Below are 26,686 nucleotides of genomic sequence, written 5' to 3'. Positions count from 1 at the left end.
ATACGTATAACAGATCAATTTTCTCACGATCATAAAAAAAATTATATGAACCGAAGAAAGATCACGAGTCGTCGATTAGGTTTGTAGAATCAACATTTGGCCACAATGGATCCAACTTGATTATATGTAGCACAATTCACAATTTGGGAAAACGCTTCAGTGTATACTTATTGGCCAATTGGCAATTAATAAAAGGCACAAACGGTTCTTGTTTTTACTTTAAAACTATATCCATGTCTCTAAAATGAATCTTAGTAGTGTATGTTCTTTTGAAAGTCTTCTGCAGAGGACACATTAACCCAGAAAGGAACGTTTGCCAAAAGATAAGGAATTTGCGATGGAACGAATTTGATATTAAATTGCCTTTGTCTGCGATTTGTCTTCTCATGATCGTTATCAAAGTTCACGTGTCCATTATACGGCTCGCTAATTCGCTTCCGATACTTACTTTGTTTCTTTTTTGCGAAGCTCTTTTCTTTTCAAATGCCAGAGATTCGTTAATACAACCAACGAAAATCCATTAAGTAGTCAAAAGATAATTTTGTTACTTTCAGAACAAAACAAACATGGTATAATTTTTGGACTTAACGGGAATTTCACTATATATAAAATGACGGTATGTTATTATTTTATTTTATTTACATAGATATGTACCAAGAAGGCCTAACAGGGAAACCCTAATGACCTTTGAGATGCTAAAGGACACGAAATCAACTATTAATTAATTAAATAATTAATCCATAGAGACGTCTATGGATTTAAGCTTGTTCATAATTTTTTACATATTGTACATAAATCAAATTCAGATATTGGTGACATAGTGGATAGAAAGGTTTTTGCCAATTTATTGGAGGAACTGTTTTAACAATGAAATCAGATAAATTGACAAACTCTGATAGGAATTGATCGACTTGGAGTTACAAATATCCAAGTCTGACCAGCAGCATTAAAGATTAGAACGGGATCGAACCCGATAACTTCTTGGTGCTTCACATAAACGAAACCACCGAGCTATACTGCTGGTTATGTATTTTTTAAATATAATAGTATTGTAATATTTTCCAGGGAATTTAAATTGAATCCAATATACAATAAATTAGACGAAATTGGGTCAATTTTGACTATAAGCGTTTTCGAACTGTTTCACTGTTTCGCATATTAAATTGAGCTCTACTCTACATACATGACTTTACGACCAGATTGGAAAATCCATTTCAGCAATTTTCATACTCTCCGAGTACGGATTAAATTAAACCATTCCCCAAAACGGCAATCTCACGTGCATATTTGTTCCTTTTTGACATTCAAACGGTGAAATTAAACTGCTGCTGAATACTCGTAAAATGGCAAGATTGTTTCATTACCCAAAAATCAAAGGCAAAAATCATTACTCGAAACAATACTTCAATTCAATTCAATTTGGTTAAAAATTTTCATTTTATAGCAACGATGATTATTAATTCAATATGTTATGTATAAATGTCATAAATGGAATTTAAAGTACTGTTGAAATCCATCAAATTCGTATCAAATATACATGTTGAATATTTGATCGTTGCATGATTCGCACATAATCGGCTTTGCAGGACCTTTTAGCATACATAAAAAAGGATACAAGGACCGGCATATGTACATGCATGTGTACACAGGACTACGGTCGAATAATCGGCTTTATTGTTTCTTCCACTTTTGACGAATCCAACCAAAAAAAAAACTAAAATAGGATTGTATCCCTAACTAACCGGATCGAACTCGTGCGGGCTCCAATTATCACCCAACTTAATTAATCCGGGCTCTCCCCGACTAAAGTCTTGAGTTTTTTTTTTCTCTTTTGGGTCTTTATTTGCTCCCGCCGAGCACGGCTCTCAAATAAAGATGTAATTTTAGGATCGTTAAGGCCGCAATTCGCCGCATTTTATTGCAAATAAGAACTTCGTAGGTACCCACTCGCGGGACAATTTCTCCCGGAAATTAATTTTTGCCCAAGTTCTTCGCCGTGAATTATTCTAATGAATTTATTTAATATATGTATATTAGAATGCCAAAATGCTATACTTAATCCAACGCAGTATGGAACACTGTATGCTCGGCATAGCGAGAAGAGATAGGAAGCGGAATACGTGGCTTAGAAGTATGACAAGGGTAATGAATATAGTGGAGAGAGTGAAGAAATTGAAATGGCAATAGGACATAGCTAAAAGAATGGTCAAAACGTGAACAAAAGAAGTGCTAGAATGGTACCCGATAGAATGTAATGAGCGAAAGGAAAGCCACAAGTAAGATGGGTAGACGAAATTAGGAAAATGTGTGGGGTGAGATGAATGAGAGCTGCGCAAAACAGAGACGGAGGGAAGCGTGTTGATAATGATATTGTGCCTAAATGTGATATTATATTACTCACCTCAGTGAGCATAGGTTATCGGAGCTTTTTTTTAACTTATTTGTCTGTTAGCCTGCGCTCATCACTATTTTTGGAATTGATGTGATACAATATCAGTGGAGTTTTTATGAACGGAAGAGAGAACCTCTTCGGTTTAGGCCTTGTATAATATATTTGTCTGGTAGCCTGCGCTCATAATTATTTTCATAATTTAATGTGATGTACGAGTGGAATTTTGATCTTCTCTCTTCGATTTGGGCCTAGCGGGGATATTTTTTACGTATTTTATGTATTTACGGCTAGTTCTTATATATACACATGTATATTAGTGCTGGCTGTGGATGCAAGACATTCCCTACTATATATTCTGTTTATTTGATTTTTTTTCTTTTTATTCTAATGTATTTTTTTCTTATTTTCTTATGTAGGCCACTGTAGCGCATTAGGCTCTTCCTGTAAAGTCACAATGATCCAAATCTATAAAAAAAAATTATTTCAATCAAATAAGTGTTAAAAATAATCATTTTGCATTTATACGTCTTCATTGAAGACAGCTGAATTAAAAAAAAATGTCAATAAAACATGGATTCAAATATGTGTATGTATATAATTAAAACGAATGATTATGTCATTATCGATTTTAGTGTTCCTTTAATACATCACGAAATATATATGATAAAGTTTACTTTTGAAAACCATACTATGATATACATGTGTAATATTCAATAACTTTCGGTAAGAATTTTTTTTTATTTATTAAAAAAAATCAATTCGAATTCTCAGAACTAAACAATAGAACTTCAATTGTTGAATCAACGCTTGTATAATATTACATTAACATATACGATATGTATGATATATTGTGTGGTTGTGACTTTTGGCACACAGCTGGGGTCCCGGGTCTGAAATTCCGGACATTCGGGAGTTCGGATCGGATGGACCACCTCAATCGTTCGATGCAAGATCGTATCGTGGACAGAGCATTAGCTCTCGGACGCAAAGGTCACTTGTTAGATGGGTGATATTAGAGGTGGTCATCAAGGGGGAGAGGGGCACCACGGCGAGTGTCTTTCCCACACTGGGTAGCGTGAGAATACCACAAATGTATGCCCGGGCCTCACTTTACACCAGATAAAACGTACGCACACAAATCAGGTTTCGACCAAACCAAATAAAAACTCTAATTACACACATGGATCGACACTATAAACTACATATGTATATATGTACATATGCAGTCTTATGCCCGTTGGCGAATTTCACCTTTTAACAATAGTATATGTCATTTGAGGCAGACTAGATTGGGTTCGATTTGATTGAAAGGTTCACTGTTCAAATCTTCGTACTAAATATTTCGATACGTTGAAAATTGTGGCATGGTACGCGCTCGTGATTTCCAGCTGTGATGGGCGTATCTTCATGACATTGTTAATCCGTACGATCTGATTATTTCGACAAGTTTCTTCCACATATCTTCAAATATGGTAATCATTGTCAATACAAGGATAAAAATCTCAAGCGTATGTATTGCTTGCAATGTATCAACAAATTCAAACTAGCCGAATTTACGATAGAATGAGTTAATGCCGATTTTATAGGAACTGCCGCAACGATCAAGTTAGATAAATTCGCAAACTCTAACAGGAGAAACGGTTGATCTGGATTTAATAACCATTCAGATTTTGCTGAATAAGTTTTTCAATTCTGGATTTTAGCCCCCCCCCCCCAAATTCTGATCGACCTCAACAAACTAGGGTCTGGCCAGCAACGAAACTTTAATGGGAATCGAACCCGTGACACCTTGCACGAAATAATACAACACTCACCACTAGACCACGCTGCTGGTTTAGTCGCTTTTTCAATTTCAACCAATGCAGTGCGTGGCTTCACACACACATGCTTATTTTAATTGTTAAATTTATGTTTAGTGTACCAAGTATATATTTGAAAAGTTACTTCAAGCAAAATATTAATCAGTAATAAGGTTTTGTACATATGTATTACACCTGGCGTCGCCTAAGTAAAAATTTTTCATTTATTCAATTTTCTTGTCATATATTCTTTGAAAGGGGTTAGGTAAATACATTCATAATATACTTGATAATATTTTCAGCAAATACAGCCTTCACGTTTGCATACGAACTATTTTCAGTTGAAACGTGACCCAAAATCCTTTCTCAAAGTAAATATTGGTATTAAATGTATAAATATATCGCGACCAGTGAAACGTGTCAAAATACACAGAGGACATATATTATTCAGAGGCCAGCCAAGGCGAACCTTTTTTCGACCATCCCGAGCATTAGATATGTATAGAGTAAGATTGACCCAATTTCCCAAATATAAAAATAAATCAAAAACCTAAACCCAGTCTGACTAAATTGCCGAAAGTTACACACTAAACGTACCCAACAGTTATCAAACAGGCGTTTTACCCTCGTTACCTTTATTCCACAACAACCACCTACATTATACAGCCGTATCAAAAGTTTGACGCGTGTGTGCTTACTTGTACGTATATTAAGTTTCCACTTTTGTTCTTTCAGAGTGACCGTGCCTGGATATCAAGGCAACCTTCAAGCTGGAATGGTACAACCTGCTGCCATGGCCTCTTGGGAACGATTCGGAGTCGAATTTATCCTCACCTTCATAGTGGTTTTGACCCATTGTGTATCCGCTGAGAGACCCAGGATTGCTTTCGGAGCCACCTCATCTCCAGCACTTGCTATCGGCGCTGTATATGGAGCCTGCACTCTGGTTTCTGTAAGTATAGAGTTTATATTATATTATAAGCAGTCTCAAGACCTGTTCCACTCTCAAGTGAAGTCTGTAGAATACTCATTGGTCCACTTGATCCAATCAATCGATGTGTTAACTTCCTGCTTTGTTGTTTGGAGGAATGACGTGTGGTGTAACTTAAATCGAAACAGCGTATTTATAGTTCGGGATAACATGCTACCAAAGTCCTCTTCATTAGGATGGTCTTTTGAGGAGATTAGATTAGATTGAGACAAAATCTCCTATGGCGTGAAATGCAAACAATCAAAGTAATGAACAAATCGTGTCATCCCATCATCATATTAAGATAAGCGTTTGTTTATTTACAGGTTTTTCTGTTATGTAAATCTACAGTGTTCAGTTTAGGACCACCATGATACTCCAACCAATTATAAAACTTTTAATTTTATTCAACTATCAACCAATTCAATTCGGATATCTACCACATAAAGCCAGCAGTATAGCTCGGTGGTTAAGTTAATACTAATCATCAAGAGGCTCACGGGTTCGAGCCCTAGGTTGACCTTGATTGAAGAGATTTTGCTCCGAGTATTTCTGTAGTTCTGCTGTTCCAGATTTGGATATTTGTGGCTCCAAGTCGATCGTTTCCTATCATAGTTTGCCAATTTATCTGATTTCATTGTTGACATGGTTCCTCGTCAAATTGTTAAAAATCATCCTACCTACTATTTGAATTTCAAATTTATCTAATAAATAATTTCGAAAGAGACTTTGTATGTATGTATGTAAAGTTGGTTGGTAACTGAAAACAAATCAAAGTTTCTATGACGACGATTCGATAGGTTGAATATTATTTTTTTTCGATTCAAATAAATTTAATAAAAAAACAAATAAATATTTACTATTACATTTGCCATGTTTAAGCTGTTTATATTACAAATACTGAGTGAAGCCGGGTAAAACAACTAGTAATCTATAAATTCAAATGTAAAAGTTTAATACCATAGATAAAAAGTAAAAATAAATAAAAAAAGATACTTATTTGGTTATTTTTTCGTTATGCAAATCTACAGTTTTCAATTTACAATCACCAAATTTCGTATATTATTTAATTATTTAATGTTTTTTGACCATTATGGCATTACAGGAAGAACCTAATGCGCCACAATGGCCTACATATTATACATATGTATGTATACATATAACTTACATAGAACATAGTAGATATTATACTACAATATATTTTGTAAAAGTCGCTTATTGCACTTTTTACGCCCGAGCAACACCTGATAATTTATCTATTTGCCAGAAGGAAATAAATCTGATGTTTTACATATAATATATGTAGATGTGTATAATAATAAGTGGTTTGAAAAGGAAGTGCGTGCGCGTCCAGAGCTCACTCCTGTGTATAATACCCAAATACATATATACACATAATCATGATGCAGTTTTACGAATGCACTTTTTGTTGCACCGTTTGTTTCTCGCTTCCTCTGAAACCTTCGACTTAGATTCTGTCCCTGTCGGTGAAGATTTCGGCGGATGCCACGTCCGCATACCTGAACGGCAGGTGCTTTTTGCCCACCGGTGACAATTGGTGCTGATGACCTACCTGGCCTCTGATATATTATACCTACATACCTTCGACCCGAGCTTTTCACAATTTATTATACCTGTGCAGTGGGTATGTGTACCTATATGTTTGGAGTGGATTAAGCTGGAGGCTTGATTGGACCGATTGTGCAATTTATTCGGGACTTACATACTGTAGGTGCCTACCTAAGAAGTTGGGTAATGTGAAATTATTGAAATATGTGTGTTCATAACATAAAAACGAGCATTTTAAGTATATTGAACCGTCAGCATAGATCAATGGTTAGCATGTTATGCTTTTAATTGTAGTCACGTTCTATACCTTATGCTGCTGACCAGACCCCGGATATGTGACTCCAAGGTCGATCATTTCCTTATCAGAATTTGCCAATTTATCTGATTTCATTGAAACGGTTCCAACAAATTGGCAACCCTTTCCTAACCCTTTAGCAAAAACTCGAGCTATTCAGCATCTCAATTTTCGATGATTAGAAAATGCAGCAAAAATTTGTCCATATATGTGGATGTTAATCGATGTTTGTATTTGCTTTGTATATACATATACTACATACAATACATCTGTACAATGTTCGGCCATAGATGTCGTGTTTAATATAAATAAATGGGTGTATAGCTGTATATATTTATAATTAATGATTCTTAATCTGTATAGTAAACCCATCAAGTTGGAGCAATCTGTTAGACGAGTGTGCCTGCTTGATTGAATAAAATAAATAAATAAAAAAATTGTAGATTTACATTGCGGAAGAACAAAAAAAACATTGATTTTATATGAAATTTTATACATAAAGTAGAGAAATTTTCATTTCAAATTTGTTTTCGCAAATACTTAGACAATTTATCTCACTTATCACTCGGTAGCAGAACTATCAAACAATTAACTCAAAGTATCGTAATTTCAGTCGTACTTTAATCATATAAGAATTTTAAAGAAATTTCATTCCAATTTTAGTACGTAGGTAAGAAATATGACAAGGCTAGTTGATATAATGGGGAGAGCAAAGATATTGAAATAACAATGGGCGGGTCATATAGCTGGAAGAACGAATAAATGTGCGAAATAAGTGCTCGAATGGTACCCGAAAGAATGTAAAAGCGTGCGAGGAAGACCACATGGGAGATAAGTAGACGAGTGGAAGCGTATTGGAGAGATCTTCATCCAGCAGTAGATACGAAAATTATCCATAGATGTCGTGTTTAATAAATGGGTGTACCTATACCTGTTTAAATAATTAATAAATAATTCTCAATCTGTATAGTACACTCGTCGCGTTAGATGAGTGTGCATGATTAATGAATAAATAAATGCCTCCCACCATTGACGTGCATTACATATGTATATATATTTTATTCAATTTGCGTAGTTTGTTACATAGGATTATTTAAGTGCCAGTTTACGTGGCCTAATGTGGTGACAAAGATTATTAATTTTATGGAGCAGAAAATTGTAGGATAGGCAATTGGTTGATTTATTAGTTGATTCCACACAATGGGGGAGAAATTGATAACTCCCCACATGTTCACACCGAGGTGCACATTGCGTCCTAAGAGCATGATAAAGCAAAGTCAACGATTTGACTAAAATAGATTTTTAATATGGTTTTGTTTCTGTTTTGATATTATACAAGAACACACTGGTAAATTTTCAAGATAACGCCATATTGCTTTTGACATTACGATGTACAAAAGTTTTAACTTGAACTTTATCGTCGTATCAAGTATCACCTCCTTTCCAAAACCGCCCGTTGAATTCTTAACGAGCAAAACACTAGTATGTACATATGTATGTAGAAAAGACAGTTAACTGGGAAACAAAGAAAATCCGATTAATTGGGATACTGGCACTTTGGTTTAAGTAAAGGTAAAGACACACAGAAAAGTGAGTGACAGGGGGTTTTATTTTGCACGAGCTAAAAATACGCTAGACGTACTACGTTGCCACGTTGCGAGTAACGTCCGAGTGAACAAATTAGTGGAATAGGTCTGAGTGCACTCGTATCGTGTCAATCCGGTATAATTGACGCAAACCTCAACGTGAGTTAGACCCTTTAATATAAAAACACACAGAGAGGTACGCCGTGTTTTTTAGATAGTTTTGAACATGTAAAAATTACGCAAGATGTACTCCGATACGCCAAATCTGTACCGCCGCGACCTTTCGCAAGACTCACCGCCTGGAGTGTTTTCGGATAAAGTTATCCTTATATTATACATAGGTTTGACGATAGCGGTGATTCCCATATTTGAAGAAGTGTAGGAGAAACTTGTCGAAATAATAAAATCGTACGAATTAATAATGACACGAAGATCGGCCTCTCACCACTGGAGTGCTCGTGCGCGTCCCGTGCCCTACTTTTAAGCATGTTCTTACGATAACAGTCCGTGGTCTAATTAAACTGTTTTGAAATAAATAAATGTAGAAATGATAAATGTTTATATTACCAAAGCTAATGGTACCATTTTTTCGACCAAGATAAAAACAGTGTACAGTAGGAGTCCGACTTCTTTTTATTATTATTTTTAAGTAATAGTATTACGATACACGTACAATTTTATTGGATTAAATCGACTAATAAATTGAAATTTAATAATTTCTTTATATAAAAAAAAAGATTATGAAAAAAATCGTCGGACTGCACATATTTTGATATGTTCTGGCCAAAACCGATGTTTCCTCCGTCTCATATATTTTTATTTACCTATTTCATCACCAATGATTCAATAAATTGGGTTACATGCCAATTTTTAGTGATTTTTTTAAATTCCTGTAATTTATTTTGTTATTCGCTATTTTTATAAGGTTTTTATAAATCTTTATTATTTTTATTACTAATAATTTTGTAAGTTGGCAAGACAAATCCATCTTATTAAAATTGTTCAAGTTGGAGGCAGAGTCGGAGTCGAATAAGTAGAAGTCAGTAGAAGTCAGTAAATTTTGATACGACTCCACAGCCCTGGTACATTCCAATAATATATATGTAGTTGTGAGAATCGATTGTGAAAGATCATCATTTTTGCCTGAAAGAAAGAACGAGAAAGGAAATTTTCGGCCGTGCAATTCTTTTTTAATGTATCTCGTCGATTTTAGCTGTCTCTTAATTGGCGAAATCGGTTATTTTTATGGGTACATATTTTAAAATGTATTTCCACGAGTCTCGGAGACGGTCGCTAATTAATTCCACCGGCGGTTTTATTACAATAAATCTGAATAAAGTGCGGCAGCTGCCGTTCAGATAAACTTTTGCGGTCTCGGAAGGTACCCACTCTTCGAATTAATTCGCACACAAAGTTAAATCTGCCGACAAAAGGACAATTACGCAGACATGCACCGGCCGAAATTCCGATCCGTTGATTTTTCACACGAGACTACACTGAAAAGTGTTCAAATTTCACTGAAACACTACGATGAGGTGTAACCGTGCATGCAAATGTGATTTTAATGTCTTCATTAATATTTGAGAGTTCGTAATTAGCGCTTATCCTGGCGATTCCTCCTACTCGGCTCCCTCTGGCCGCAGATGCTGCGATAATGATGATGATGATGATGATGACGATGTCGAGGAATTGCTGCCCTTGTCCGCGGCAGGTGCGTCCACGCCAGAAAGTCCAATGTTAAACAAAAAAAAAATAAGGAAAAAGGGCACGCAAATCACATCTGGTTAACGCGATACGAAAGCACTCTCCGAGATTTGGTTAATGAATGCACTTTGATGGTGTGTTTATACAATCATCAATTCTTATCCGTGTACATTCAAATTATTACGATTGAGTAATTTGTATTGCTAGCAACACGGCCCTGACGCGATTCGGTCAATGTAAAAATATACCTTACAGATTTCAATTTACCAGAAGATACATATATTCGGTTTCACCTAAATATGTGTAAAATATTCCATAAGTAATTTAATTGTACCCATTATTGAATAATTTTGACTTGAGCAATGCCGGGTATATGTTAGTTAGTAGGACCAAACACATATAATAGGAAAATAGCATTTTAAAAAGCAACATAATGTATAATTGGGGCGTTACACTATCAATATCATGACACGATCCTCGCCTATCGCGATCCGCATTGACGGTATAATGGGTTAGTATCATGATAATCAGTAGTGTATGAACCCGAGCTGTTTTGAAATCCGCGATATTAGAAGCACGATCCGCATTAAGGTCTGTTCATACCTATCCTGCAGGTGTCATGCAAGTGCGGATAGTATTCTTTGGTACATTATATGGACGTATTCATACTCCATTCGCGCATGCGCATTTACGCATTCATGCGCGTCCATATAGAATGTACCAAAGAATACTATCCGCACTTGCATGACACCTGCAGGATACGGGTCGTGCTGGATAGGTATGAACAGACCTTTAATAGTGTTATACCCCCCATTGACTGAATCATAAGTGTGTGATTTAGTTAACTAACCTTATGACTGATTAGGTTGACATGCATTAGCTGAAAAATGGTTAAGTTGTCATCTTGTAACTGAAGATTAGTTCGTTGTGGCACTCCGTGAAATAAACAAAGTTTAAAACCGACCAACGAATTTCATTTTACTGTACCGACTATGTTTGCTGAAAACCAGATCTTACTTAACTTATTTAACATATCTCTGCCCACTGAACACTAATATGATGATTGAAAAAATAACGCGCCCCAAACATGTTCTGGGCAATGTAAAAATAGACGTTTATTAATAAATATGTACGTTTAAATACATATAAATATGTATGTATGTATGATTCTTAGCCTTTTATAGTTGTTCCTGCCATAATTGTTCTACATAAGTTGATTTTCCATTACTTTCTAAAAAGACAATGAATTGAAAAAATGGGTTTTTTTCAAGTAGAATCATTTTAAATGCATTCAAAACGTATACGAATATAATAACAATAGGAAAAACTTCTTTATATACATTTGCTACCAATGTTTCCTTTATGCAAATAGCTGGCGCTAAGTCTCGGAGCACTTACCGCCATATATTGAAAATTAAATAGGTTTTTGAGCTCTTTTTCCTATTATGCTGTAGATTAACATTAGAATAATATAATACTATGATTACTAACCAAATTAAATTAAATTGTAAAATAGAAAATGATCAGTAGATCAGTAGCTAGTAAAATAGATATATAAGATGTATTGTGAACATAATTTCGTAATAATAAAAAGCATTTAAAATCAATATATTGAAAACTTATTTAATTAATTAATTAATTTTTCTACTGGTGTTTTATATTGTTTATATGTAGTTAGGTAGGAATTTTTTTCATATTAAACAATTAAATATAAATATTAAATTAAATATATTTAAAAGGTATTTGAAAAAATCTGACCATGTGCGAATTGAACACAGTTAATTTATTTAAATTTTTTTTATTTAATAACTTAATATGCCAACACTCATGCAATGATAGTTCTTCGGGTAAAACACTAGTTTTGAACTTCTTTCTATCCATTCTAAACCTTCTAAATCGAACAAAATACCATGCGAGGAAAGTAATACAGCTGTACTAAAACAATTTCATCTTTTCAGATGCCATCATTGAACCCAGCTCGAGCCTTGGGTCCTGCTTTTGTGCTGAACCGCTGGGAGCAACAATGGGTAGTTTGGGCCGGACCGGCAGGAGGCGGAGCAGCAGGAGCATTACTCCACGCTCTCGTTCTAGCAGCTCGTCGTCCCAACGCTCCAGACTCTCCAGAACCTGACTCCTCAAGCGTACAATCAGACGAAGACGCCTACGACCGTCTGGACAAACATAAGCACCACCACCACGCTCACACTCCGGCCTATTCCACATACAGACCGACAGCAGTACAACATGCACCAGGTACCTACCACTAATCTAACAGCTATGTTTGCTTTTATTAAATATTTTTACTAATGTTTATATTTGCTTGTAGGAATTGGAAGCTACTGTCCAACTTTAACAGCCACTAACATGTATCCCGGAGGAGCTGCTGCTAATAAACTAGAACGTGTGGAATCATTATACGGAGGAACCCGCTCACTCTATTGCAGATCACCACCTTTGACTCGCGCTAACTTGCATCGTTCCCAATCGGTTTACAGCAAGCCTCCGAGGGCTGCTGGAGCTGCTGGACCTACTGCTCTACCACCGCCAGGTCCTCTACTTCCAGCACGTTCTTTGTACCCACCTCGCATGGATCAACTTTTAGCCCATAATCAAAACGCTCACAATCAAATGCAAGCCAGAGAATCAACTTACGCGACGAGACCCACAAACACTACTGCAGGACGAGAGGCATCAGTGGTCAGTTACGGTCAGAGACAGAATCCTACTGGAGCCGCCGTAGCAGCAGCTAGCAACGACACTAGGGAAGAGCCTTCAAAGATGACTCGCAGACCTGAAAGCATGTATGGAATGGTCGTGTCTCAGCCTCGGCGAAATCAGTCGGCTCAGTCTGATGATTCTTCGTATGGATCCTACCGTGGGGCGCCACCCCCGGGGGCGACGCAGAACGGAGGGCCGGGAACTGCAGTCGGTAGTTATCATCATCATCTGCCACCACCGGCGACCCACCAGTACTAACATATCTAAAGTGTAGTGAAATGACTGATTTAATATTAAATATAAAACACCGTATAATTTATCTATTATAAATATGTATGTAAATTATGTCTAATGGTGAAAGTCTACGTCTTATGTTTTATTATATTATGTGTGACTGACGTTTAATGTAATTGTAAGTTAATTTTTAACCTTTACAAGTACTCAAGTGTATTTAAGGCTAATTTGACTTGGACGGATGACGAACCGTGCTAAAACCGAAGTTGCTATACGCTATTAAAGAGTGTACAGGTCGACCATCTTGTGATCTTCCCTTTATAATATGATATTTTTAAACCAGTTATTTTATAATGTATAGTATAAATATGTAATTTATATCAGTTTTGTATAAGGAAATTGATAATTATAATTGCATTATGGGGACATGTACTCTAAAAAATCTTTTGTACAAATATATACAACAAAATGTGTTTAGTCAGTGGTTGAAAACCTTGATTGTATCCGGAGCCCCACTGTCGATGAATAAAATGGACTTTGTATAGAATTTGATAGTGTTACAATATATTAGCATTAAAAGCTAATAACAATTGTGCAAAAAATTACAAAGAAAAATTAAAAAAAAATTATATTTCCTTTAACTACCTCTTTTAATTTTTTTTTTTTTAGATTATATAATGTTATAATAAGAGTTCCTTTATATAATATGTTTAAAAAATAATGTGTGTTTTCATATTGTAAAATATTCTCAATTTTTATATGATATTTGCAATAAAATCACTCATGACTAATAGAAATAATCAATTCTAGACGATGTGTTAAAAAACAATTTAAATATTATAATACACTACTTAAAAAAAAATTGATGTTTAAAAAAATAATGTAAAATTTTTACACAATATAGAAAAGTTTCCTCCGAAAATTTTATTTTTATTTCACACCAAAAAAATAGAAGGTTTTTTCACTGTGTAAAAAATAAAACAGCACCATATTAAAGGCAACACACGTATTTATTAATAAAGCATAATAATTTCACTAATTAATAATAATAATATTCCCAGTAACAAAAGATGATGATTGCCTTGAATAATTGCGATTATCAATTTGTGGCACAATATTTTAATTGTATATTCAGTATAATTCAGTATTTCGTCATACAAAAATCTTAAATTATTTATTTTATAATACATAATATATAAAGCTTGAGATATTCTTGTCATACGCGTCTATTTTAAATGTCAAAATGATTTCAGGTCGATGTAAACAAAGCCATTGCAACATTGTATCGAATAAAATGATCCATCGAAAATATAATAATATAAGAAAAGCCAAAATTTTCTACATAATATGTATGTATATTATTATTATTGCGTCAACTAATAACAATTTGGAACTTATCTGATACTACTAATACAATAAAAATCTTAAAAACTGCATAATCTCGATAGTTTTTCAGTTGTTTCGATACTAGGTTTAGTGATATGATTAATGTTGGATTAAACATACGTAAGTCATCTAAATCAGAAGAACTTTTTAATTAGTCTTTCTGCTCTATTATGTATGTAATTTCTTTTTACATACGATTCACTATTTCGATCTACATATACAATACGTAATTTGTTTTAAAATCGTTAAAAATATAATGCTAATGATTTCCAATCCGAGTCCAACACAATCATACCATTTATCACCAATATATAACAAAAAAACCACATTTAAATTATATTATAAAATTGGTCTGATGTGGAAATCTACGTAGATACAAAATACACATTTCAAATATCATTTCAATAAAGCGCGGCAAAAATTGTAAGCATCTTACGTAAAAAAAACAATATAAAACACTTATTATGTGAGCGAAGATTGATTTTTTTTTTCATTTTGTTAAAAAGCACGCTTTGTTGTGCGTAAAACAGATTATTTTTAATTTATTTTTTTTTTGTTCATTAAGTGATAAATATAAAAAAAATAGATATCACATTGGATCACAATTGAGCTATAGTCGAATGTAAACAATTTTTTTGCTATAATACCTAAACCCTAAAAAATACCTGTAAAACATTTTTCTCTCTCTTAATCTTTCCTTTTAATCTCACATTGTCTCGTCCTCTCAAAAACGGGTAAAAATTGCAAAATCTCAGTCGTTAAGAAAAGTTTTTATATCTTTGGAACAATCACCAGTTAGAAATATAGACAATTCAATCAAACCCAACACACGAAGAACTCCACAATAAGTAGTCACACTTAAATCGATCAGTAACTTTGCTTCACTTGGCCAGTATTTAATTTATAAATCAGTCACTGGTTACTTACCCGTCGCCTATATGTCAGAAAGATGCTAAAAGCAGTAATGAAAACAAACAGTTAACCGACCGTTTATAATTATTTATAAATAGTACAGCACTACTGAAAAAGTTACCGACCATTTATTGAAAAAAATTAATTGACCAATACAATATTAAAATATGAAATAAAATCAGTATTTATATCAATTAATGATCAGTATTTCTTTTCAAAACAATGGTCAGTACTATTTTAATGACAATCAATAGATATACGTCGATTTCGATCAGTATAAATACACTTGGGTTAGGTTAATAAAAAGTTTAAATGCTGACCGTTCATCAGTGGCAGCTCGTTCATATGGGCTATGGGCTGCAGCCCTCCCAGTATAATACACATGCATGCTATTTTTGTCGTTCATATGTGCTGTGGGGTTACTGACCCCAGTATGGTACAATTGCATGCAATTTATGTTATAGTCACCGATATAGTCAACACAACCCCTCCGCTGTGAATTCTCACGAGCCACCACTACCGTTCATTATTTATACTGACAGCTTGGATAGTGACCGATGTATACTGACCAAATATTAAAATAGCCAAAATGTGAAGGAAGAAAATGAACATAATCCATTTATATTTAAACAATTATGGACTACATGTAAATAAACAAGAAAATAATGTAACTCCGTACATACATACATAGTTATAAAATATCCATCGTAATATACATATTACACATCACCTTTCAATTGACAACTACCAATGTTATCCATTCAAGCTTCCATTTTAAAAATCAAAAATAAAATCAACATAACGACACATAACAAATTAAAATAACCTCTATGTAAGATTAGTCGATCCGTCGCCGATTAAATTTTATGCGTTAAGGCATCTTTCTCGGTAATACTTATAATTTATAATACAAAATAATGATAAATCAATACGATGCGGATTCGGAAGTGAGTATTCGACTGATTTACAACAATTCAAATATGCTACTCGTACATGGAAAGCTTTCAAAACGGTCATTATTTTTATTTACTTTACAGTCAGCCGATCAATGGAAATGACTATACAACATGGTGCATTGCAAGTTACATACCACTGCATTGCAGACTGATTGGTATTGAAGCGTGATTGAAGCAAGCTAACACCGACACATTTATAAAGTTGTAAAATACAGTTGCGTCCGCACCGCATCGACACGTATAGCGGCCGTCAAATGTAAAGACTAGAATTAGAAATAGAGGGTTCTGATGTGATCGGACTATGAAAAAAGCTTTCAGCCTTTACGGTCAACAGTCGTTATAAGTCTCCCTATAAACATAATAATACAAAATTTAAATATAATTAACATTTCATGTGTATAGGAATGCGTGAGTCGACACATCACATACAAAACGCAAAATAAATAACAATATTACTATTATAAAATGTGAAGCTCCTACGTATATCATAATCCGTGTATATAAACGTTCAAATTATTCTTTTGGACCATGAAATTATTGGGTAAACATTTTTTAAATTTTTTTCAGTGCAGTATTAAGTTTTTTTAGTTTGATTATGATAACCATAGGATATATAGTTAATAATTTTATTTTTTTTATCGTAAAATGTGTTTTTTTTTTTTTTTGACACAAGATGCTGAAAAGCAACGGCAGTGTTGCATTTTTTTTTTGTTCAGACAAAGATGTTGATATCCGGTACGTCTTAAGTTTAACAGAGACATCCTCCTTCCGAATCTTGCTGGTCGCCTCCGAGCGGCGGTTGGGTTTGTAAATCCACAGCTATATTCTTGTTAAGGATTATATTATATGGATCTGAAAATACAATGAAACTTAACCTAAATATGTTATTCAAATTGAATGGAAACAATGCATCATAGCAACCGGCAATATATCAAATCATACATTGCAATATTGCTACATGCAGCAAATATGGGAAATGATAAATAAAAAAATATACAAAACATGAAACGTTTATATGATAGACTGCCTTTATTAAACGTTGAATTAGTACAATTGACTATCATAATAAAAATTCTATAAGATATATGTATATATGGACAATAGAAGTTTAAATTTTGCCATTAAAAAATTGAAAATAAATAAAATAATACGAGTTGTCGATTTAAAAAGGGTCACGAGTCATTGCTCGAATACAAAAAAAAATCTGTTGATTATATACACATTACCGTTGTAACCGTTTTACGTGATTTCAAAATCGACAACTCATACAATCATACATAAATCTAAAATGTAAGTACTCACACAAATAAAAATAATTTCATAAAGCTAAAACAAATAAAATACAAGTTTATTACAGTGTCCAAGTAGAAATTGCTCATTGAAGTAGGCGTTGAAATTAAATGGTCCGTAACTATTCAAATAGTGATACAAAACGGGTCAGCATAGTCTGTTGTAATATTTTAGACGGATAACTTACTGACCGAATCGAGCAAGGCTACCGACCAATTAAATACAAATTGAGGTAATCTATACAAAAATGTCAAATCACATTTTATATATTGAAATATAATGCAGTTAGATACAAAATGTAGATAGTTTCGAAGGAACTTTTAATTTTAAATGTATATATTATAATAAATTCTAATAAGTAATAAATATAAATGCACTGATCTTTTATTCAATTGCTAAATTAAAATATTCACAATTGTATGTTTGGAACGAGAGTGTACTTGATTTGATTGAGATTTTAGCCATTTTTCAGCATTGGATGGAATGCATCATTGCACCTACATTTTACTAACAAATAAATATGAGACATTCAGCAGAGAAGCCGAACAAATCAAATCACACGCAATACAAATTAATTTCACATAAAAAAATATAATATATAGCAAAATTCCGACGGAAAGCTACGTTCAAGATGACGTAATTGAAATTCATTTGCATAACGTGTAATTCGTCGCTTTTCCGCTGACGCAATCATACACATAAAAAAAGTATATACTTTGAATTAAATGGCATTTTGCTCCATTGAAATAAAATTATAAAAAAAAAAAAAACAATAAATAATAAAAATCAATATAATTAATTATTATTAATGATATAATGACTTACAAACTAATATTAAATATGTAATTTTAATTACAAGGCACCATGCATATTAACATGTAAACATAAGATGATTATTACACACACACGTGTATATGAATACGATAAAACCGAGGACGGATGCATCATCTCGTGCTTCCGTCGTCGCTTCATCGATATCGACAAACTCGGTGGCATTGATCAAAATTTAATTAACGCACTTACGATTAACTATTGTAAAAAATTGTGAAGAAATATTCTTTCGGTAACTACTCAAGTCAAATAATAAACTTCACCAAAGTCCAAACGATGACCAAACTCAAATATATTGACTTTTACATGTAAAGTAACGACCTTGACGCAAGTTTTAAAACGACTAAGATTTATTTGTATATATTATAGGCGACTTATAGTACACTTCATGGACGGGAAAGGAATAGAGTAGGTTCCGTTCATATTTATGTAAAATAAAAAAAGCCTTTCGATTGCTGAGCGTGTATGCCGTCAACTTGAATGGAAAATATTGATTTAAATAGAAAAGCATGCAATGCCAACGAGTACAAATAACTATGAAAAACGTTCAAACTTAAAGGTTAAACGAGAGAGATAATGTAGCCTCATAGAGATGTACGTTCAAATTCCCGCTCGTTTTACCTAACCTGAACATTATTCTAATCAAAAATAATATATTATAATATATACTTTGTATAATTTCACATGAGAGATTATAAATCTACTTCTTACTGTATTGCTACGAAATAAAAATAAATTCTCTGCGCCTACACAGGAATGATAAATAGAGGCGAGAAAACTTGACGGATATTATGCTTTTTTTTTCTCACAGCTTTATCAGCAGGCACAACCACCATCTTGGTCTCTGACTTCGTTGGGTGTATCTTTCAGGACAACTTCTTGCACTACAAACGCAAATTATTGAATTAAGGAAAATAATGAAAAAAATAGAAAGCAAAGAAAAAAGCCGTCGTCAAAATATTTTATCACATAACATCCTCACTAATCGTACTACTCACTGCACATCACCGTCAACAACACGGTGCAGATTTAACATCGACTTTTCAGTACATACGAACCGAATGATCAATTTTAAATCCACATCGAGGCTATTACGGCGGAGATATTACATCTAGACATGCACAGGCAATGAGCAAAGTTAAAATATAACTGATTAAACGTACATACATTTAATGGAAGTTAATCGTTGAGGCCTTCGAATAATTTGCAACACATAACAGACTAGAGACAATTGAGAGCCTATTTGATCTGATTAACCCTTTCTGCTCGGAATCTCTTCAAATGAAATCAAACACCCAACTCAAATTAAAATATATTGTATTAGGAATCGTACAATATAGTTCAATAACTATTGCTACTGAAAAATAGCTATTTCGACTTGAAAAACGACGAGATTTTAACTTACAAAAGCAATCAATTTTAATTATGTTTGGCCTATGAATTCGATTATGATGATGAATTCTGTTAGTTCGCTTTCGATTTAAAAGGGCGCAATTTTTATAATTATTTAGCTTTTGCGGTCTATAACTCAAAATCTAGTATTGCTGCGCTCAAAGTGAGTATTGGAATCAATAGTCAGATGTTTTTTCTATTGCTTGTGATTTTTATTGCTTTAAAATACTTAATATATTTTTAAAATAAAATATTTTTATACTTAAAATATTTTTTCTATGCTATTATTATGCGTTTATTTTGCCATTTTTTTTACTTCACCACGTTTATAAGGATTGATTTTCTATCTCAATATATTATTTTTATCTAAACGTGCTAGTTCGAGCGGTAAATCATTTTGTTAAATAAATAAATAAAATAAAAAGAGTTTTTTTAGCAATCTCGAATTTTGCTGAATTGTATAAAATGCTGCAAATTTTACAAATTTGACAATAAAAGTCTCTGTGGATGTTAAATTGATATGTATTTACTGAATTTCGCTGAATTGTTTAAAATGCTGCAAATATATAAATTTGACCATAGGTGTCTCTGTGGATATTAATTGATATGTATTCATGTACTTTGTATAATACTAATAATATTTGTATCAAAATGTACAATGTTTATGGCCAGGAAGGCGCATTGGGAAACCTGTTATACCTTTCTGGTATAAATTGAAGATAGAATAAAATTTAAAAAAATCATTTACCGCCTCAATTAGTACATTCAGATCAACAACAAAAAAGTTGAGATAGAAAACCTCAACGTAGCGAAATGATAAATTGGCGAAATAAACTTATCACTGAAAAAAAATTCAATAAATAAAACGATGAACTTTCCAAGCCGCACCAACCCAGACCTATGAATGAATCAAAAGAGCCCTCCGAGTAGAAAGGGTTAATATATATGTATATATATATATATATATATATATATACAGGGGATAAAATATTTTTATAATGCATAATTAAAAATTAATAGTAGCGGTTGCAGAAAAGTCAAGAGTGCAAATGAAGCTTTAATTTGCATGCAAAAAATCAAAAATAACAATGAATAAGTTGCATTTACTTACGAATCCTATAATAAAAATGCACCTTTACTCGAAATAAAAACGACGATAAAACCGTAATAAAAAAACGTACTTTCGAAAAAAGTAAATGTAAAGAGAAAAACAATCGTAAAATTTCATTAATAAAAAAAGGATACTGTCTTCTGGTGGCTTATTTTCCGTTGAATCCATTCCCGGAAGTGCAGCAGCGACACGTCGAAACAGCTGAAAAAATACAAGAAACCTTATAAATATACAATCGTGATGAAATCATCCGGTATCTACATATACGAATATTAATACGATAATAACCTGCTTGACATTATAACCAGCTTTAGCACTAGTTTCTATAAACATAACATTAAGATCCTTAGCTTTGCGTTCGCCCTCCTCGGCAGACACCTGTCGTTTATCAGATAAGTCAGTCTTGTTACCGACAAGCATTATAATAACATCTCCGCCGCGCTCCGTACGCACATCGTCGATCCACTTAGACGTTTGATGAAACGAATTCGCATCTGCAAACACACACAGTAATAGTATTACATCATGGCGAAAAATATACAAACGAAATTGGGAACGGAAAACACTCACTCGTTATGTCGTAGACTACAACGGCGACGGTGGAGTCGCGGATATATGAGGGTATCAACGATCGGAATCGTTCTTGACCAGCTGTGTCCCATAATTGTAACCGCACAGTGCGATCTTCTAAATACATTGTTTTCGATAGGAAATCTATGCCTATTGTCGCCTAATAAACATTTAATCATGTTTAAAACATTCATATTAATATGTATTACGAAAAATTAAATATTATACATTTACCTGATAAGTATTATCAAAACTATCGTACATAAACCTAGTAATGATGGATGTTTTCCCAACTGAAAAAAGAAAATATACATATTATAAATTAGAATGTATCAAATATACTTCGTTTATTTTCAAATTCAATAAGCCGTCTTCAATAGCAGGTCAAATATAGACGTATAAACTTCATATACATATATAAACGTAAATACTTCAACTATAGATAATAAGTATAGACTTTTTTATTGTATTAATGATAATTTTCGACCTTACATTTATTAAGCACATAACCAGCAGAATAGAATAGTGGTTAGTATATGTATAATGCTTTGAACAGAGGGGTCACGGGTTCAAAGACCTTGGATTTGTGACTCCAGGTCGATCGTTTGCCAATTTATCTGATATTCATTGAACAAATTGGCAACCTTACACATTTTCTCGCAAAATCTCGACTTTTCAACAATCTCCAATTTCGCTGAATTGTATAAAATGCTGCAAATTTACAAATTTAACCATAGATGTCTCTGTGGATATTAATTGATATGTATTTTGTATAATACTAATAATATTTGTATCAAATATACAATGTTTAGGCCTTCCTGGTATAAATTAAAAAGATAAAATAAAATAAAAAATAAGGGGGGAGTTTAAAAGAGATTGTATTTGCAAATTCGATCTCTAAAATGAGTTTTCCCGAAATCGAGACCTATTTCAATGTGTTTTTAAAGCAAGAAAAGGTTAATTAAAAGATTAATTGAATCAAAATCGCTCGACCAAATTTTCAAGATAAAATTGACAAACGTATAAGTTAATACGAGTCTTTTAGAGAAAGCCTCATATTTCTTTCCTTTTATGGGTGTAAAATAGGCACATAAAAAATATACGGTCATAGTTTGTGTTAAAAATGTTCCAAAGTCGTCTATGTTAGAATGATTTTTCTAGAAATGTAAATAAAATTCACTTATAGACATGTTTTATTATTTTATTCTATATTCCTAAAAATAAATAAATAAATGGTTGAGACTTTCACCAATAGATTCGTATTTTTTGAAAAAACCAAAAAGATTTTAAATTTTCAGCAAATCTTTTAAAGACTGAATATTTAGTATTTATGATTTTGAATATTACTTTTCGTTCGAATATGCAAATGCATTTTCACCAATAAATAATCAAAAAAAAATTAAAAGTATATACAGACGTTCGCTCATGCGAAAATTTAGCACACACGACGATACACTTTCACAAATTTTATATACGAAAACTCATCAAAAAATTCATCAACAATAATAACAATAATTCCAAAATGTTTCCAAATACATAACTTTTCAATATTTAGCTAAGCGTGCGAAAAGCCTAATAAAAGCTAATAAATTTTTGCCTTTCCCCACAAATTGCACATTGCATGTGCTATTGTAAATTTTTAATAAAGTAAATGCACCGTATGAGTAAATTTTCAACAATTAAAGCCTAGTGATAAGTTCCAATATGACTGTTACGATATACATATGTAATCATTATATTAGAGATTCTGTTTATCCACGTTCGATTGATAAAAGATAAAAATAATGCAATTGTATAATTAAACCATCAGAATTCGACTGATTTGTCACCTATTCGATCATTTTCGTGTTTAAACGTAAATACTTTCTTTGTTCGTTGACTAATCAAAATATTAAATTAGTATAGTCAGTAATTTTATAAAATTTCGAAGATTTTCAATCTTTCAATCACAGCAAACTGAAATGTATATTAGGACGGTAAAATTGTAGATACTACATACATAGATCTATATTGTATATGGTTTAAGTCGTATAAAAATTTTATTACACGATACGTTACATCTTTATATACAGAACTAGGTCAAACATTTCTTGACATTTTAAGCATTTTCTATGTATGTATGTACATATGTGATGTCTGGATCAATATTGATGAGTTAACTTCATGTGTATTTAAACAATAATAATAGAATAGAGTCCAGGATGCATTTGATGCAGATTTTCTAGAACATCCCAATGAATTCCAAACATTCGTTGACATTTTAAACAGTTCAGTCTAACATCCAGATCAATACTGAAAAGTCAACCCCGCATAAAATATTTGATTTTCTACAACTTCAGAATAAATACCGAATATGATAGCACTGTGAATGCTAGTGATTTGAAGAACATATATTTCATCAAAAATCAAAACTGTAATATATTAATTTCGACATTTTGACCCAAAGGTTAACTAAGATTTTACATTGTCTATTTTATTATAAAATAAATCTGGATTCAAAATCAAAATTGTGCAAAAAAATAGTATAATTTTAACTAAACACAACCAGATTATTTATCACATTCAATAAGGAAGCCGCTTAGTGTCTGTAATTATAAATTTTATAGATTTTCTAACATGAATTCCAAATAGGTCAACAGTAGTGAAGTTCATTAACTTATATATGTATGTACATACATACATACATACACAACTAAATTATAAATCAGTGATTTTTAAGTAAAAATTTCTTTCTCAAAATTTAATTTTTAATCATTAACTTTGGTGGTTGAATTTTCATAATGTTTTTTTTTATATTATCACATTGACGAAGATGTCTAATTTCAAACATAATTTTTTTTAATATTTCTTTATGGTATTGAAACATGGAAGATATTAAGACCGGAGAAAGATAAATTATAGACGCCTTTAAGATACATATAATGCTGAAAACGAATGTTGAGAGTATCGTGGATAACCATGAGAACTAATGAGTCTGTCCTCCAAGGCTAAAGATTAGTCTGTCTTCAAAGAATCTTTGGTTTTTTGGACATTTAGCCGTGAAGTATTCTTGCGGAAGGACACGTGATGTATTCTTGGGAAAGGTTTTCTGCTTGATGGAACAGATAGGTTTAAGTCGGTACTGGCTCTTCACTGACTGTAGCCATTAAGCTGGTGGAATGTCAAGAGAGATGGAGACACAACGAGATGGCTGATTGGCTTGAGAAGAAGAACATCTACTAATTAAAAATCTGTAGATTCAAATGAATATAATTGTCAACTTATAATATTAGAAATGAAAACTAAAACATTATGTTTATATTCGGTTGAAATCTACTATTCTTAGGGTTGCCGGACGTCCCGATTAATCGGGACTGTCACTGGTTTTAAGTCTCATGTCTCAGTGTCCCGAACAAATCTTTCAGAACGCCCAAAAGTCCCAGTTTTTAAATTTTTCTATTATACTTTTTAAGGGACAAATTGATGGATTTAATAAAGAAGTAGCAAAGAAACGTTGACATATTATTTTAAAATGAACAATATCATTAAATATGTTTTCATACATGAGCTTGGAAAACATACCAGAATGAATATTGAAAAAATAGTTGAATATTTAAATACGAAAAATATTATAACAAATGACACATATTTATAGCATTAAAAATATATCAAAAAGAGAATTACAATCTCAAAATTGGAATGGAAAAATGTGTAGTTAAATTATATTCTCGAATATTTTCTGGACTAATGAAATAAATAGACTTTCTAAAGATGCAGTCGAAAATATTCTATAGTGTATTGAAAACTATTATGTCAATTGCCAAATGTAATTAAATGAAAAATCTAAGTGGTCTAATATTGTTAATTTTTTTAATAATATTTCCGGTTTGACTTGAAAGAAATCTGGCAACCCTAACCCAGTTATAGATGAAAATTTTAAACAATTTTAAAATGAACAAAACACGGAGTCATTAGTTTGACACAAATAGTCAATGGAACGCTGGCTCACTTAAAAATGTAATACCGAATTGTGCAATTAACGGTGTCATGATTTTTCGACATTAGTCACAACACACACACACACACAGATAGAGATGAGATAAGAAGATTCCGCGAGACAAAGTGTAATGTGGTGTAGTGTGGGGCGAGTCGCACAGTACCGTAAACGTACTATTATGGGCGAGAGCGAAAAAAAATCAACGAGACCATTTTCGCACAGTGCCATAGATCGCGTGGGAAAAACACACGATGAGTCATTAAGTATTCAACAGGAGGAGAGAGGGGATATCGATCGGTGAATGAGAATCGATTCGAATTCCCGGGAGCCGGCGAGACAGAGACAGAACTAGCGGGCTAGAAAGAAAGGGAGGGTGGAAAGTGGGCGGGGTTGCATTTGAAAGAAAATGAAAGAATGAATGAACGGATCTGACCACTCTGCTCGCCCAGGAACACCAGCTTGAATTTGCGCAACGGGTTGCCGAAGTCTCCCGACGTGGACATGATGAGACGCTGCAGGTGCTGGTGCTGGTGCTGGTGGCGACTGTCTGGAGAGACGAGTTGTCAGCAGGAGGGCGAGTGTGACGAGGTGACAGCTGTGACACCGAACTGACAGGAGTGAAGCTGCCAACGCGGCAGCCGGGCCGACACTGCCAATTGCCAATTGGCAACTAGCGCTAGTGGTAGTGGTAGTGGTAGTGACACTAGTCTCTGTATGTAGGCAGAGACGCGCGCACACTTACACACTCGCACTGAACGCTCCCATATGACACGCATGCGCACAGGGTGTAATTTGGCCAACACGCCGCACATTGCTGCCAACACGCCGCATCAACCGCGCCCCTTTCTTCACTCACAAAAAACACCTTAGATTTATCGTCTAGTGACCAGAGCCATGCAACCTTTTGATATTCGCGGCACACATTGTTTACGACTCTAAGGGCGAAATCACACAGCGTGGGATGCGGTATGTGGTACGACGACAAGTTCTCCTAA

The 26,686-nt window shown here is 33.3% G+C and overlaps 3 protein-coding genes across 5 annotated transcripts in view; 1 reads left to right on the top strand and 2 right to left on the bottom strand.

The window, feature by feature from the left end:
- bib (MIP channel family protein big brain) overlaps positions 1–14,034 on the top strand; it is a 97,706-nt gene extending 83,672 nt beyond the window's left edge. The window contains exons 3-5 of the mRNA XM_077436121.1: positions 4,927–5,143; positions 12,274–12,568; positions 12,642–14,034. Coding sequence (XP_077292247.1) covers positions 4,927–5,143; positions 12,274–12,568; positions 12,642–13,291 — 1,162 coding nt within the window. The 3' untranslated portion in view covers positions 13,292–14,034. The remainder of the gene's footprint in view (positions 1–4,926; positions 5,144–12,273; positions 12,569–12,641) is intronic.
- Positions 1–26,686, bottom strand: part of LOC143915452 (uncharacterized) — a 668,062-nt gene that overhangs the window by 411,076 nt on the left and 230,300 nt on the right. The window lies entirely within an intron of this gene.
- Rab6 (RAS oncogene family member Rab6) lies at positions 15,160–26,445 on the bottom strand. Of its 3 annotated transcripts, XR_013260912.1 has the most exons (7): positions 26,125–26,433; positions 21,950–22,008; positions 21,716–21,875; positions 21,434–21,639; positions 21,280–21,346; positions 19,354–19,526; positions 17,321–17,373 (listed from the first exon to the last, which is right to left on the bottom strand). XR_013260912.1 is itself a non-coding variant. In XM_077436144.1 (6 exons), exons 1-6 carry the CDS (start codon positions 26,192–26,194, stop codon positions 17,270–17,272), a joined length of 633 nt encoding a protein of 210 aa, XP_077292270.1. In that variant the 5' UTR covers positions 26,195–26,445; the 3' UTR covers positions 15,160–17,269. The 3 variants fall into 3 exon arrangements, 2 of the variants coding, with proteins under 2 accessions (XP_077292270.1, XP_077292271.1); XM_077436144.1 differs by lacking the exon at positions 19,354–19,526 and having other exon boundaries at positions 15,160–17,340; positions 26,125–26,445; XM_077436145.1 differs by lacking the exon at positions 17,321–17,373 and having other exon boundaries at positions 17,532–19,526.

This window comes from Arctopsyche grandis, chromosome 8 (assembly GCF_051622035.1).
Source record: "Arctopsyche grandis isolate Sample6627 chromosome 8, ASM5162203v2, whole genome shotgun sequence".
Taxonomy (NCBI): Eukaryota; Metazoa; Arthropoda; class Insecta; order Trichoptera; family Hydropsychidae; genus Arctopsyche; species Arctopsyche grandis.
The sequence above is the reverse complement of the archived record's forward strand: the minus strand, read 5'-3'. Positions and strand labels throughout refer to the sequence as shown.